The sequence below is a fragment of the Sphaeramia orbicularis genome, chromosome 24 (assembly GCF_902148855.1).
Source record: "Sphaeramia orbicularis chromosome 24, fSphaOr1.1, whole genome shotgun sequence".
In the NCBI taxonomy this organism is placed as follows: Eukaryota; Metazoa; Chordata; class Actinopteri; order Kurtiformes; family Apogonidae; genus Sphaeramia; species Sphaeramia orbicularis.
The window spans coordinates 30,886,287-30,903,063 of NC_043979.1; the positions used below are offsets into that span (position 1 = coordinate 30,886,287).

Here is a 16,777-nt window from a genome sequence, read left to right on the forward strand (position 1 = left end):
AGAGGGATGTCTAAATAAGGTTGCTTGGAGAATTTGTTGTATTATTAAACTGAAGAAAAAACTTCTTGTGAATCAGTGTAAAGATACAACCTCCCCCCTTTTTGACAGTGCTGTCATTTCCTTCAGGACACTCACTCTCCTCTGACATGTCATGCTCCTCAGCCTCTCGTTCCATCTCTTTGCACCATCCTTCCAACCTCTTGGTTTCATTGTGTAAGAGCTGCATAAACCAACTGCCGTCCCTGCGGATGGGTGACACTCGGCCCGTCTCGGTGCTCTCCAGGCTGGGTTCAACCAACCAGGGTTCAGGCTGTGGGCTGGACGGCCCACTGGACGGCCGGTAGTCCTCCCTGTAGCTGAACAGGCCCTGTGTCCGCACTGTGCGGATGGCTCCGTACTGCGTGGGCGTACTGGGCTCAGAGTGACGCCCGAAGCCACCACCGAACTGCAGGCCCTTGTCCTCCATAGAGGGGAAGCCCTCCAACTCCAGGTCTGCCTGCACTGCAGTGGTCACACTATTGGAGCGTTTGAACCGCCCGTGCCTGAAAGTCACAAGACAAACCAAACATTATACGAAAATAGGTTGTAGCTTTAGAAGAGAATTGCATCCTTCACGCCCAAGTTTATCTGCATCTCTTTTGTAAAAAGTAATTGTTTAAGTCACTTTTTCAAAATTTTCAGGACACAAAAAAGAAAAGTATTTAATCGTTTAGGTAAAAAATGGGAATTATTTTAGGAAGGTGACAAAAATTATTGAATTATTTCTGAGTTTTAACCCAGACAGACCCAGATCTCCACCGGCGACCAAAACCATCTACCAATCTAAAATGTTTAATTCCTGATTCCAGATCCACTAATCCTGTCAATACATGGAAATAATTGGTGTAAAATACAGTTTGTCATCTTTTCATGGTCATCAGATATGACCCATTTGGACGTTCAGAGGCTCTGTAGTTACCACGGAAACACTGTCATCTTCTATAACATTGATTCACCAGTAAAACCCATGGAGTTGGATCAGTGACAGTGGATGGAGACACTTGTTTTTGTGTTCAATTAATGATATCTTTGCTGAAAAAGTCACTTTTTCTTGAGTTTTCTTTACTTTTGATATAATAACCCCCAAGTTTACTCTGAACTTTACTGAACATCTACATGATCAGTAAATTAAATATAGGAAAATATATGATTTACACTGAAAAAACGCCAAATAAGGAAGATAATGCACTCAATGGTGATAGATCACTTAAGAAAAGTTAACTATAGAGAAAAATTCATTTGGGAACTGACACAAAAGTAGCACTGGGACTTAATGAGTCAATCAAATGAGGAAGTCCCCTAGTTTTTGACTGTACCAACATTTTATTATGGAACATTTCGTTTCACTTAATACAGTCAAGATAAACCCCAGTTAAAATATCAACATTTACACCCATAATCAGCCACCAGATCAAATGTACCCTTTTACAAATGCACTGATTTTTGCATCATTCATGTTTAACTAATCTAGGTTTTTAGACAACAGCATTTGTTCTACCTGGCAGATATGTCCTTTACAATGCCAAATATAGATGTATCAACCAAACAAATATGCTGATGCTCATTTCCATGTTCTTCAAGGTACTTTAATTACAAAACCAGACAACCAAAACACAGGGGATGATTAAACAAACTTATGTCATTTTTTATTTTAATCTCAATGAGGTTTTCCTGGTTAAATAAAGGCAAGTAAATAAGTAAATAAATAAATAAAACCTTGAGATATCACTTACCAAAGAGAAATATTTAATACAATGATATGGGACATATTTGTGGACTAGAAAAAGGGTATAGATAAATTTGATCCATCTGGCCATTTTAGGTTAATACATTATGGTGGTTCTAGATACAAGTATGAGGAATACAGTATGTACATTTGTCTCTTTTATCTCTAATTTATCAAATAAAAAGTCCTAGGGATGATACAGTTAATACATGATATTGGCTTGACACCAGTGAAAGGTTAAACTCAGCATCAAATGTACGCTTGAACCTGTTTGTCCCACGTACCGTTTATGGTCCTCCACCTGGATCCCTATAGAATGAAACTGAGGAAGGCCTTTTGTTTCAGTCTCAGAGTCTGTCACAGTTTCCACCTGAGGACGACACAAAAAGACACATCACAGTTCAGCTTTTTCAGAGAGCCTAACATTATCTAAACGCTGCTCTTACAGAACTTTAAAGGGGACGAGTGTAGCATTTAGTGGCATCTTGTGGTGAAATTTTAGACTGCAACCAGGAGAATACTAAATACTTTGTGTACAATGACGGCAAAACAACGCAATTAGAGAAAGTGTTTAGTTTGCTGAGCTACTGTAGGAGCAGTATTGATTCCATGGAAGATGACTTTATTTAGATATAGTATAAAGACCCATTCTAAGCCAAAAAAACCCACATAAAGTGTTTTTATTAGTGATTACACACAAATAAAAAATAACTCTATTCCATTTATGACATGCATTCACCTAAATCCTGCCTTCTGCACTTTAAAAGTCCCATTTTATTGTCTTTCTGTCAACAGGATTGACCAGCGTGCTCATTTGAAATAATCTATATATCTCAGACCCACTTTAGTGCTAAACAAGGACCAGAACTGCGGCTGACAGTCAAGAATATTTAGGAGTATATTTAGCCACTAGCCTGTCATCCTTCCTGACAGAAGGTGGAGGGATAATAAACCACTATAGCTCCCATCTAACCAGAGCCCAAAACTCTGGGAAGCCAGCACTTTCACAACACCAATCACAGAAAGCAGCAGCCCAGTGTGTAATGACACTGAATAATACATGACCTGGGGGAAACTTTTTGTCACCTAGAGATAATGTTTCATTCATTGGTTAATTGTGAATTGTTAGTAGCTTAATTCCCTTGAGTCATTAGTGTGAAGATGGATAACTGTAGTGTGAGTAGCTACATGTAGTGGTGCAATGTAAATACTTTTGCTTGAATACAGTATTTAACCCATAAAGACCTAGCGCTACTTTTGTCGCAGTTTCCAAATGAATTTCTCTCTAGATTTAACCATTCCGAAGTGATTTGTCACTATTTATAGTCAAATTATATAGTGTATTTTGTGTTTTTTCAGTGTAAATCATGTATTTTCTTATATTTAATTCACTGATTATTAGTTAGTTAGTTTTATTTCGAGCACAAATCTTCAGATAAAGAACTGTACAACATGGTCAAACAAAAATTTTCAGCGCTCGAAAAGGAGTGGGAAGAAGTATAACTTATAGACCCCCCCCCCCTTTTTTTTTTTTTTACAAACTAATAATTAAATTAATTCTGCTTCCTTTGCTTTAACACAATTTTTTTTCCTGTATATTTTTACCCTTTTTTTAGTCACCTCACACACAATCAGCTTTGCATAATCAACCGTTTTTTATACAAACTATAATATTTATATACACTTTAAATATTTACTACAAATACAATCATTAATAAATATGATAATATCTCCTAATCATGATAGTCTGTATTAATTAATTAATTACAATAATATCTTATTATGTAGATGTTCATTAAAGCTCAGAGTAAATTCAAAGGTATTTAAATCAGAAACAGAGAAAACTGAAGGAAAAGGTATGTTTCCAGAAAAATATATCATTAACTGAACATAAACCAAGTGTGTCTATCTACTGTCATTTAATAAACTCCATGGGTTTTACTGGTGAATTGATGTTGTAGAAGATGACGGTGTTTCCATATTCACTACAGAGCCTCTAAGCGTCCAAATGGGTCATATCTAATGACCATGAAAAGATGATAAACTGAATTTTACACCAATTATTTACGTGTATTGATAGGATTAGTGGATCAACAGGTATTAAATATTTTAGATCAGTAGATGGTTCTGGTGATAGATGTTTGGGTCTTTATGGATTAAATAGAAATTTGCAGCAAACTGTTAGTTACTGTAATCTTGTCTTAGCTTCTACTGTAATTATTTCCAAACCTAACCCACATTTTTAGTGGTATTGTCATAGCCTAAATGCAATAGTTATTCAGTATTTTGTAACACTATCAGGTGTGTTTTTGGTGGGCAAATTTGATGCCTAGATGTGATTTTAGGAATGTCTATAATTGACCTATTGTGTTGTTACAGTAAGTGTGTTTCCATTTTATGTAACATCATAATCCTACTTCACTAAATCTCATTGGGAAATATTGTACTTTTTACTTCACTACATTTGTCCGAGAGCGTCAGAAACTTTACAGGATTTATGCACTGTTTTTAAGATGGTTAAACTCTTTAAAAACCCTGTTGGATTAGTTGGATGACCTGAAAACAGGGGACACTGAGAAACATAGTCTTCACACAGACACTACAAACACATAAAAATCTTACAGTATATGATAAATTGCTGTAGATGAATTACTAACAGAATATAAAGTATTTTAAGACCATCTATGTTAATATAGGTGTAAAATAAATCCAAAAACATAATATACTGCACTAAAGCATTCTAGATGTGGTAGTTTGTATGCTGTTGCATATTCGTGCTGTAGCGCATTTGTCTAGCAGTCACCGCCAAAGCATTCTGGGTATAGCAACGTGATTGTAAGGCAGGGGTGTCAAACTCATTTTAGTTCAGGGGCCACATACAGCCTAATATGACCCAAAGTGGGCTAGACCAGTAAAATTATATAAATAATAGGATAAGAACTTATAAATAATGTCAACTCCAAAGTTTTCTCTATGTTTTTGAGTGAACAAAAAAAAAAAAATTCCGTAATGAAAATGTTTATATCTACAAATTGTACTCGAACATAACATGATCAAATATGAACAACCTGAAAATTCTTAAGAAAAATAAGTGCAATTTTAACAGCATTACACCTCAGTTTATCATTTATACATGTGCATCATAACTTACAGATCACAGTGGATCTACAAATACACAAAATATTTGGTAACAGGCAGAATATTGGTAAAATTCTGCAAACGTCTCTTAGGACATTTCATATTGTTCATATTTGTTCAGGTTATTCACATTTTTTTGTAAACAGATAGTCTGTAAATATGAACATTTTTGTGTAATTTTACTTCTTTTTTTACACTAAAACAAAGACAAAAAATTACATTTTTCATTATTTACAGGTTGTCATGATAGTATTTTACTGGTCTGACCCACTTTAGATCGAATTGACCTAAAAAGATTTTCACATCCTTGATTATTAATATGCCCTGCGATGAACTGGCGACTTGTTCAGGGTGTACCCTGCCTTCGCCCCTATGTAGCTGGGATAGGCTCCAAGCGACCCCCGTGACCCTAGTGAGGATAAAGCGGGTTCAGAAAATGAATGAATGAATGAATGATTATTAATATCTTCCTTATAATATTTGCATTTCACAAATTCATCTGAGGGGCCGGATTGGACCCTTTGGCGGGCCGGTTTTGGCCCCCGGGCCTTATGTTTGACACCTGTGTTGTAAGGCTATTGTATTCCAAAATTACTAATATCTCCTAAAATACTGGTCCAGTCTACTTGCTGTTTTTGCTAGTCTGTTCCTTGACCAAAATTACATAAGTATGCCAAACTGCAGCAGTCAGCTCTTTCCAGAATTTGTGTGAATCCCCAGAAACACATACATGCACACAAACTTAAAGTATATTTTGCTACTACCTACATATTTTTACATATCATTTAGCCTCATAGCATAATTGCCTGAGTCATATTTTTTTTTCCAAATTGTGATATCTGCATAAAATGAAGCAGCAGCAGGATAGTAAAATTACGCAGATATCCCAATTTGGATAAAAATATGACTCAGGCAATTACACTACGAGGCTAACAATATATAAAGACTGAAATGCAGAACTTTTAGGAATAAAGAAGGATCTGAAAACTTCTTCCACCACTGGTTAAATATCAGAGTGATGGAGGTGTTTACATCCAAACGTGCACAAATATTCACACAGCTGCTAAATCTTATGAATTGAAAAATAATGTGTCAGTTAAATATCATTAAATATCAAAATGAGCCATAGAAGTTACCTGTATCCCAATTGAGGAACGTGGGGTTTTGAGGTACTCCTCGGCCTTGGACACCAGCACTGCCTTGTCGCATGTCTGGACTGAGCTGTGGCTGCCCAAAGACGCATGCCTCTTGCCTGCTGCTGACTCCATGGCCATGGTGACCGCCTTGGTGCTGTCCAGACTATCTGTGGAGCTGTAGATGGGGCGGCCCAGGCTATCCGTGGTCCACAGACCGCCCCGTGGATGCCTGGCCTCCTGGTAGGCATCTTGGGTGGACTCTGTACTGCTCTGGGCTGTCACAGAGATAAGAGGCTTGGTGGTGGTGCGCGGGGGCACAGGAGGTGGAGTCTTCTTGTAACTGGGAGGATATGATACCGCTGGATAGCACAAGCAAGATGAGACGAGGACAACACAAAGCAAGACAAGGGTAGAGGATACAAAAAACAAAAAAACAAAAACATGAATGAAAAAAATGCGGCCAAAAGCTGAAATCAGCCAAGAGCTGCAGTTTACCAGTATCACACCACGTGTGATAGAAGAGCATCATGGCATGATGGGAGATTAGGCAGCAGGGCAGTAAGGTGAAAAGCAACAGCAGCTCTGTAATATGCCTGTGTTCATAAGGAAGAGCAGTGAAGGATTATGGGAACCATTTGGGCTTTCAAGTGCAAATGAGAATCAGATGGTAATCCACCCTGATGGACCTCACAACAGGGCTGGAAATGTACCAGTTTTTTTTTTTTTTCTTACAGATTGAGATATCATTTGTGCACATTAAGACGCATTTCCATTTTGTTAGCCTCACAGCATAATTCCCTAGAAGTCATATTTTTGGCCAAATTGTGATCCGTGTAACTGCACTCTCATAACAATACTGGTTTATTTTTTGTCATTGGCTATGATCTGAAAAAAAATATGATTTAGGCAAATGTCCTATGAGGCTAACAATTTGTGAGTTTGTGTTCAAATTGTAACCACAGAAACAAAGATGTTCAGCTTTTGTTGCTGAAATGAACAAAGGATTAAAACTCAAAATTCAGAAAAAGAAAATTCTGAGGGTCAAAAAAGACGATGTGATTCTGATTCATCAATCAAACTTTGTATTTAAATAATAATAATGGCTGTAACTCAATCAACACTCAACACTCATAAGCATCTCCACCTGTCTGGTCTAAAATGCATTTAAACAAATAACATTGGGCAACTAACCGGTCCTTGAGAATTTGTGTGCTTTTTTTTGTACTCCCTCTATAAATATGTACGAGGGTAAGCAGGTGTTAGCAGAGACCCAAGCACAGCATACAAACACAAACTGCTTTGGATTACAGGTGATTTAAATAAAATAAGAAATAAGAAACCACTGGGAACTGTGTTAAGCTATATCCAGTCACAGACTTGACTTCCCTCCAACTTAAAGGGGCTGCAGTTCTGTAAGACACAGTGGGTGGATACCAAAATGAAAAGAGCACAGTGACTCAGTCAGTACGCACAACAATCTATTTTTACATATCCTACCCATTTGACTTGTGGTTACAGATCATTCAGTCTTCGATCTAGAGATAAAAATCTGCATTTCTTCAAGTGCAGTATTAACTGTTCCTTTTATTACTCTAGTTGGTTTGTATTTAAACACATCAGGGGTTAATGCATGTGACCATCATCATCATCATCTTCATTCTCATGCATGAGTTCAATATATTTACGTTGAAACAATAGACTTGTTGAGTGCTTCTCAAATTTTTTTCAGCCGGACACCAAAAATATAAAAGTTGAGTCTCTTTTATGTGACAAAAATACATCACAAATTGCCATAATGTCAAATTTTTACAAGACAATGTTGAATAAATGCCTTTGGCTGGAATGTTGGGACATCAATCAGGGAGAAATAGATAACATTACCAACCTGTTTAGCAACAACAGAAAAAACACTGACTTTCCTGCTTTCAAAACACAGTCACTGAGTGTCTCTTTCCATGGTGTTACAGTGGTGTTATGTCATTTAATTTCTTTTCATTTATTTTTATTTGAAAGGGACTATGCATATTAACCCTTTCATGCATACTGGTCACTCCTGTGGACAGTTATTCTTCAGCTGTTCTCTTGTATATTCATGGGTTTTGTTGTTTTAGTTCCATATCAGCCAACACAGTGGACACTTGTGCATCATCCCAAACACTGCAATTCATACCATTATTGTAACTTTCCTGTTCTTGATAAACTTGATCTGCAGTAACATGTTTGAATGTAAATCAATTGCTAGTTGTTATTATACTGTAATTAACAGTTTTCTTAAACAAAAAGTTTTTTTTTTTTTTTTGCATATCTTCATGAAGTGGGTAATAACTAGTTTTAGAGTATGATAAAATGTGAGAAAAACATCAGATTAGCTGTATTAAAAAATTTTTATTTCATAGTTTTCACCTAGTTTATCACTTTCTGATATTGCATTTTAAATACATGTTTCTTTGCTTCCAAAATTAAACACATGGTGTCCAGCTGAGTGGACATTTTTGTAACTCTATGAAAAATACGTTCATTAAAAATGTTTCAATCATATTGTTTTTTTCATGCTTAAAGAGGAATAAAAACACTCAAGAAATTTTTTTTGACAAAGATTCTCACAATTTCATGCATCACAGGGTTAATTAACAATATAAGATTGTTCTAAATTAACTAGATTTAGCACAATTGCCAGTTGTCTTTTACATCATTTTCTCCTAGTTGTTTGTGTTTTATGTTATTTGCACTGTAATATGTTTTCATGTTTCTGCACATTTTACATTTTGTTCTGTCATTTACTTTGTTTTCGTCAGGTTTCATCTTTCACATCACTTTTTGTCACATAACATTTTCATCTAGGTGTGTCTTTTCTGCCATTTGTTCTTACAGCTTTTATGTTTCATCTTTTTGCATCTTTTGCAACTCATCTCATGTGTCTAGCATGTTAAATTATTCTTACTTAACCCAATATCAACATCACTATTTTAGGTCTTGAGTTTGGGAAAAGAAGGATTTGATTATATGGATATAGAACCCTTGTTCTGAAACATGTTTCTGGCTGTTTTTTATAGTTTTGACAAATAAATTAGAGATGTACGATGATGTAAGAATTTACTAGATAACAACCTACAGTATGTCTTCGTTACTCATAACTTATTTTCAGTTAATATCAACCAAATCATAATTAAAATTATAATTAACATTCATTTTAATCATGTAGTGTTTTCACTTCTTCTTTTTTTTTTTTTTTTTTTTTTTTTTTTTAGCTTTGAAGCATAGTTTTAATCTTTTCCTTTCTTGTCTTTATTTATTACTGAATCTTTATTTAACCAGGAAAAACTCATTAAAATTAAAAGTCTCTTTCACGGGAGCATCCTGGCCAAGAGATCTATCTGCAGTTTTTAACAAATTTAATAAACCACCACGCAGTCTAAAGCTTATGCCAAAGCTGCCATATTTTAAATAGAAAAATAAGGACTATATAAGACTCTTTTATCGTCCTTAGAGAATTTTTATCAGGCACAGCGAGCGGTACCTGAGTAAAATTATCGGGGTCCTATATATATATGTATATGAGGACAGTTCGGTCCTGGAGCAGCTGCAGATGATTATCTGTTAATTAACCTATATCCGCGCGCGCTCCGGTATCATTACCCGTTCATTGCGTGGACAGTTTATTCTGTTCCTCGTGCGCTCACCTGAGTTAAGGTCTGATAGGTAACACCCATTCCCACTCAAACACCACACCTGTCACACCTGTCACACCTGTCACTGCCCACGGAGCAGCTTCACAGCAGGTCAGGGAGCAAAGGTCCACGGGCTCCTCCCCCGACCCACGGTAAGAGGACAGTTTCATTTAACAGGTAAACATCAGACGCGTTGTAAAACTATTACTATGTTATCAGTGAGTAATTTCAAGAAGCTTTTATGTAAATGTAAAGCACACTGACTGAAATAGAAAAAGACTGAAGGGTGGCAGTATGTAAATGTCCGTCAAGAAAAGTCACCTGAACAGTTATTCACATGTAAACATAAGCCCCTTAAAGAGGGTATGTACGTGACGTCACTGCTAGCGGAAGTCACCGCGGTTACGCCCACTGAGTGGTAGAAAGAGGGAGATGAGTAGCGGCTTTGGCTCGAATACTGCGAAAACTTTAGAACAGTCTAAAAAATGGGGAAGAGCTGTTGTGCCATTGATTGCACAAATAGGTTTAAAAAGTACTCGGAGCTATCGTTTTAGCGGCGACCTAAAGCCAAAGACAGAAGAAGCAGATAGATCGCTGCGATTCGTAGAAATAACTGGAATCCAGTCAACGAAACCTGGATTCGTGTCAGGTAACATTAATTTATGCTGTATTCTTGCGTAAAATCATACCTTAAATTACGTATAGTTTTGGCTAACGTTTTTCTTAGTAAAGCTCTTAATGTTAGCATCTGTCATTTATTTCTCTGTCATATATTTCGTAACTGAAACGTTTTAGTCTTCAGTTGTGTGATTCTGAACCTTGTGTTCTACATGGTTTGTAAACTAGCTTAAACTGAGGCTAACCTAGTTTTCCGAATAAGGGGGTACTCTAGCACTAAGCTGTTGTAGCTGTGTTGTATCAAGTATTTGATGTTAACTCTACTTAAATCTCCACAGTACCAGTAGATCATCCACTCACTTGGGTCAATACTAAGGGTTCAACTCCAGTAAATCAGTAGTGAACTGTGAGCACTACTGCTGGGCCTTTACTTTGGCAATCACCGCCAAGAAAATACGTCTGCACTGACATAAAATAGTATGTTGAACTGAAAGCACTCACCAGCTGTAATCCTCTAATTAACGATGATGAGGATGTCAACAACTCTTTGTCTTTTGTATGCTTTCAGCCGTTGCATTGGGTATTTTCCCGGCGTTGAAATCAGGTTCATATAAAGGTCAGGATACGTGATTTCCGGCCACATATCAGTGTTCGTAGACCACTTGTTGTTTGGTAGCTTGTATGGACCCATGTTGAGTCCAGTTGTCTTTAATTTCATATTATATTCCACATTTTTCCCGGTTTCGCTGTAGTTACTGCTATGCTCCGCCATGTTGAGCCAGTTTGTTTTTGCCACTCAGTCTGACTTAAAGGGGCGTGGCCCGGTGGGGAAGTGACGTATGGGCATTCCCTCTATAGAAAGAACATTCACGTGCATGTTTTCAATTATATTTTCTCAATATTCTTAGAGCATTTAAATGCTGTACTGTATATGTACCTTATTCACGTCTGCAATATTGTAAACTGTCCATACTAGATTATATATATGATACTATATTATAAAAAAAGTTATTGGACACTTAATATTTTACACAATCTCGAATATGAAGTATTTGTGGAAAAATCTTGTTTGTGTTTCAAAAAGTGTGGCAAACAAATGTAAATGATTATTATTTTATTTATTTGTTTTTGTTATATAAGACTAAATTCTTGATGGTTTATTTATTTCGAACATGCAAAGAAACAAAATAAAACAAAACGAAGCAAAATAAGACAAAAACAGAATAACGTTTAAATGAACAAAGTCTGTGTTCAAATACGTGCAAGTCTGAATTTTGCACGGTTGAAAAGGAATAGGAAGAAGTATAAACTTATTTAATCCTGTCCCTCAAGGGCTTTTACACCTTTATCACTAACCTAATACAAGAATCAAACAATAAATGTATTCCTAATTTTAGCATTCAACCACGACAAGTACATAATGCAGTAATTGAATTATACACAGGTGTTTCAACATGTCAAACATCTGAAACATCCAGTTTTGATGTTGACGGGTCAGAGCACATGCAAAAAGGAGCATGTGGGTTTGGTGAATCGAACAATACTTAGCAGAGTTCTATGACTTAAGACAGGAGCGCTCAAAACCAGACACCTCATGTTAGGGTTACATGTTACTCTAACTAAACCCATAAAGATCCAGTGCTACTTGAGTGGCAGTTCCCAAATAGATTTTCTTCAAGATTTCGCCTCTCTTAAATGATTTATCATCATTTATTATATTATTATTCTCAGAATTTTGCATCTTTCCAGTGAAAATCATGCATTTTCCGCTATTTAATTCACTGATCTTATAAATGTCCATCAAAGTTCAGATTAAAGCTGAGGGTCAGTATGTTAAAAAAAAAAAAACAGAGAAGACTGAAGATAAAATGACTTTTTCAGCAAAGATATCATTAACTGAACATAAACCCAGTGTGTCCACCTGCTGTTATTTGTCCAACTCTATGGGTTTTACTGGTTCTAGAAGATGACACTGTTTCCATGTTCACTACGGAGCCTCTGAATGTCCAAATGGGTCATATCTGATGACCATGACAAGATGACACACTGCATTTTACACCAATTATTTACAAGTGTTGATAGGATTAGTGGATCAACAGGTATTAAACAGTTTAGATCCAGTTTATATATGTAGATGCTTTTGGTCACCAGTGACTGTTTGGGTCTTTATGGATTAAAGTTGACAACATTTCTATGTTATTCAGTAAAAATTCTCAGTGTTTTAAACTTGCTGTAACAGAAACTATTTGTTCGGACCTCAACTTTCAAGGAGAGCTGAATTAGTGAACCTATTTTTATTTTAGTAAAAGACCCCTGGATTTGGGTTGGGCTCTTGGCCTTGGTACCTGACCTCAATACCTTGATGACCCTGAACATATCAAGTATCATTTGCTGCGAAATCTCAGTACCTAAAGAGTACATGTCATGTCAGTGTATTTTCAATAATAATAATAATAATAATAATGATAATAATATCAAGCTTTCTTTTCTTTTTTCGTATGTTTACCACTAACATATCATGATATGTAAATGGTTGAAAAACTGCTAGTTTGCTTGGAAGTCTGCTCTGCAAAAAAGGTCAGCATGTCTCTGAACTGTCTCTTGAGAGTGGGAATGCGCAATTAGAGGCAAACAAATAACAGAACAGTCACAGAGGAAATGATTGTGATTACACTTCCACAAAGAATGAATTAATAACCTGTGGATTGAGTCAGCATTTACGCAACACTCCTGCAGTTCACCGCAAAAACAGTTCACCACACAACGTGCTGACATTTAGAAACATTCAGAATCACACTTGATGCTTTTTACACCTACACTTATGTGCTGCACGTAATTACACAATTACTTGCTTAGGTTAATGTCGTTTAGGGAAGACATTTAATTTGTTGACTCATGGGCCGTCCTGTAAACTCATAAGAGGCATCTCACTCAAACTGGAAGAGTATCACTGTAGTAATAACACAAATTGGGCACCAGATGTCCTCCTAAATCCTGCACTATCTGAGCTGATCTGAGAAGCCCTGGATTGTTTTTCATAATGCACAAATACACACATGTCGTAAACATCATTTGTCGATAAGATTTGTGCATACCAGCATCTTTAACATCAACAGCAGCTTTTATATCTACTAAAAAGTTCTGGATGAAGCCATTTAATAAAAGTAGAAACTCAGACACAAACATGACTGAGTACATTTACCCTAACACTACACACTTACTTGAACTTTACAAGAGTATTTATGTTTTTTATTGTGGCACTTTAACTTAATTATATTGCAGAAGGAAACAAGACATTGATTTTTACTCAGTTTATTTGACAGGTCCTGTTAGTGGTTAATGTTCAGAAAATTTCCATTTTAGACCCAAAGCCACTGATCATTATTTTATAACATGATATGCTCATATAGCTTGAACTTAATAGTCTATAAAGTGCAGAACCGGCTGATAAACTACTCACTAAAGCCATTATCTGACAGAACTTCTTTATTTGGATCTTTGTAATATTTTTTCATGTATTTCTCATAGCGGTATTAACAGTTTTACATGATAAATGATGTGTATACTTCTTCCACTGTTGAATTTATGGCTGCTGTCAGTATGTGTGTGAGTGCAAATGCCAAACAAAAAATATTTCTACCAGTGTGTGATTTGACAACATGGCAAGCTAAAGTAAATGTACTGGAACTAATCTTAGACAGTGGGCAGTTGCCAAGTACAGTGTGACAAAGATGTGATGTGTGTTGAATAAAAAGAACCTCTACAGATGTCTTACCATTTACAAACACAAACACAAGTGTCAGGCCTGTGTAAGAGTGGCGAAAGCTTCCAATAGGAATCTCATTCAAAAATTGAAATTGATGAAATGACAGCCCAGTTAAATCAAATGTCATTGTCCAATTACATCAATACTACTTGTATAAAAAAAAAAATCAACATATATGGGTTTAGGGGGCATTTTCTTGAGTTTTTTTTTTTTTTTTTTTAACTGAAATTGTAGTAACTAAGTAGATACAGAAAGGCAGTGTAATAGCTTAAAGGAGTTATATGTAGTGTTGATATTCCAAACTCTCAACAGGGGGAAGTCATGTACATCAGCTCGCTTATAACTTTCAAAACTACCAATAAATGTATGCTGTATATGCACAGACTGTATCAGGCACTGAATAAAGTAAAAATCCCCGTTACACACATCTGTATTATGACATCATTAGCTAAGGGTGTTTTCACACCTCAGTTTCATTCCAATTCAGGAAGTAATGTATTACAAATGTGTTACAGTGTTGTGCATCACATTGTTTCGGTTCATGTTCACACTGCTCCATGCCCCCAACACCACACCCATGGAAACAGGTGGAAGTCTACTGTCTATGTCTGGCAGCAGCACTTTTTCAACAGAGCTGCCCGGCTTTATGTTTGCGACATTGCAGCATATCATACTCAGTCGGGCCCGGTTGTAGGCAGTGCGCCCTTAAACAAATGTCCTGCCCCCTCAAATTGAAGTTTCTGAAGGTAGGGAAAAAGAAAATCAGCTGCACAACAGAGGGAGACTTAGAGGAATTAGTAAAGTACCGTAATTTCCGGTCTGTGAGCCACAATTTTTGTCCACACGCTGTGAACCCGGGGCTCATAAATGATGCGGCTAATTTATGTTTTCCGGGCTAATGACACTGGGTTACAAAAAAATGTTTTTTGCAAGTTGTCTAGTTTTTTTTCAACTGAATTAGGACCATTTTGCACCGCTAAATCCAAAAATGACATCTGTTTTTCTCAATCAGGTCAGGGTTTTTTGCTAATTTGATTTTGAAAAATTTTATCTTCTCACAAAATTGATTACATTTTTGTGACTTTATCAGTTGATTTTTTTATGTAGTTCTCACCCAAAAAGGTTTTAAGAGAAAAAAAAATCATTTTCTAACAGGATTCCTGTTAGGTACAATGGTGTATTCACCGCAGATGTAGCAGAATACGTCAGGCTTATTTTTGCAAGATCTTCTAGTCGAAGCCATTTCATTCACCTGTAATATTAAAAAAAAACATTAATCATAAATTGGCAAAAGTAAAATCTTCAGAACTCATTTATTGCAAGAAATATGAAAGAATTTTGTATCATATGATGTGAAAATGCCCATAAATGTAAGCAAAAATGTTAAAAAGCCAATATGTAACATAGTTCAGAAAGTTGACCTGATTGAGCAAAATTAATGTGATTTTTGGATTCAGCACACCAAAATTATCCTAAATCAGCTCAAACAACTTAAACAATAAATTTGTTGTTGACCAGTGTGATCGATCCGGCTGTCGAAGAAGGAAATAGAACTGCTGCACGTAAGCTTGGCATCAATGAATCAATGGTGAGATGTTGGAGACGGGGTGGGTGTGGCTTATAGTCAGGTGCGGCCAATAGTCCGGAAAGTAGGGTACTTTGTATGGTCGTATGATCTGGATGGACTCATTGTGAGGTACGTACAGTACAGAACGCACCCCCGTATAATCCCCCCCAGTGGCATGTGCACCCTTCACATTCCTAATTGCCACCTCATATATGACTATCTGGAACTGGCCCTGCTCAGAGTAGTAGTGAAAACTGTAGTTGTCAGTTTCTGTCACTGGTTTCATGTTCGCACTGTAAACGAACTGGTCTGTGAAGTGATTGCAATCGAGCTGAGACCACCTCTTCCAAGCGGTCTCAGCTCGGTTGTTTTATTCCGGAACAGAATGTGATTACTACTTTCACATATGCCCAATCAAACTGAGCCAAAGACTTGTTCCGGAACAATGGCTCCAATCGATCCAGGCGTGAAAACACCCTAAGTTTTCTCCTTAAAATAAAAACTCATAAGCTGGTTATTTTTACAGTAGGTCAAGAACACAGTATTTATGTGTTGTGTGAGCTGATAGTTTACATTATTGCTCTGTTAGCGTAGCTCTGTTTTTAGACAGAAAACAGCCACAGTAAAACCACAAATCACCTCTGTTTTCTGCTGGGGTGCTGTTAAGGGAGGTAAACATAAAAAAATTATGGGGCTCAGCATTCCCAAGGGGCCCGTATAGGAGTGGAGTGGGCCCAGAGAGTCCAAGTAAAGTGGAGAGGAACAGTAAGGCATCTTCAGTTTCACTTTCACTTTGCACCACTCCGACAATCATGGACCGCTACCCCCCCCCCCCCCCCCCCCCCCCCCCCCCCCGAAGTACAGTTTCAGATATTTGTAGTTACACCAAAGATCTGTTGAGAATCATCCAAACAAAGTCAGAACTGTCATAGTTTAGTCCAAACCATGGATCAAAAAATGGCAACATTGGCATCTTTGACAGAACTTGATAGCCCTTCATTCTAAACACACTAATGATCATTTTCAGTCATTATTCAATATTTGAAAGTCCAAATACTACATTTAACCCCTTAAATTTCACATCACTGAAGCAGAAAACCTGTAGGTTTGTCTTTTAAA

The 16,777-nt window shown here is 36.7% G+C and overlaps 1 protein-coding gene across 1 annotated transcript in view; it reads right to left on the bottom strand.

Annotated features, from left to right (window-relative positions):
• The window catches only part of LOC115415507 (disks large-associated protein 2-like), a 72,769-nt gene that overhangs the window by 10,941 nt on the left and 45,051 nt on the right, over nt 1-16,777 (bottom strand). The window contains exons 7-9 of the mRNA XM_030129096.1: nt 6,040-6,398; nt 2,050-2,135; nt 136-542 (exon numbers count right to left, since the gene is read on the bottom strand). Coding sequence (XP_029984956.1) covers nt 136-542; nt 2,050-2,135; nt 6,040-6,398 — 852 coding nt within the window. The remainder of the gene's footprint in view (nt 1-135; nt 543-2,049; nt 2,136-6,039; nt 6,399-16,777) is intronic.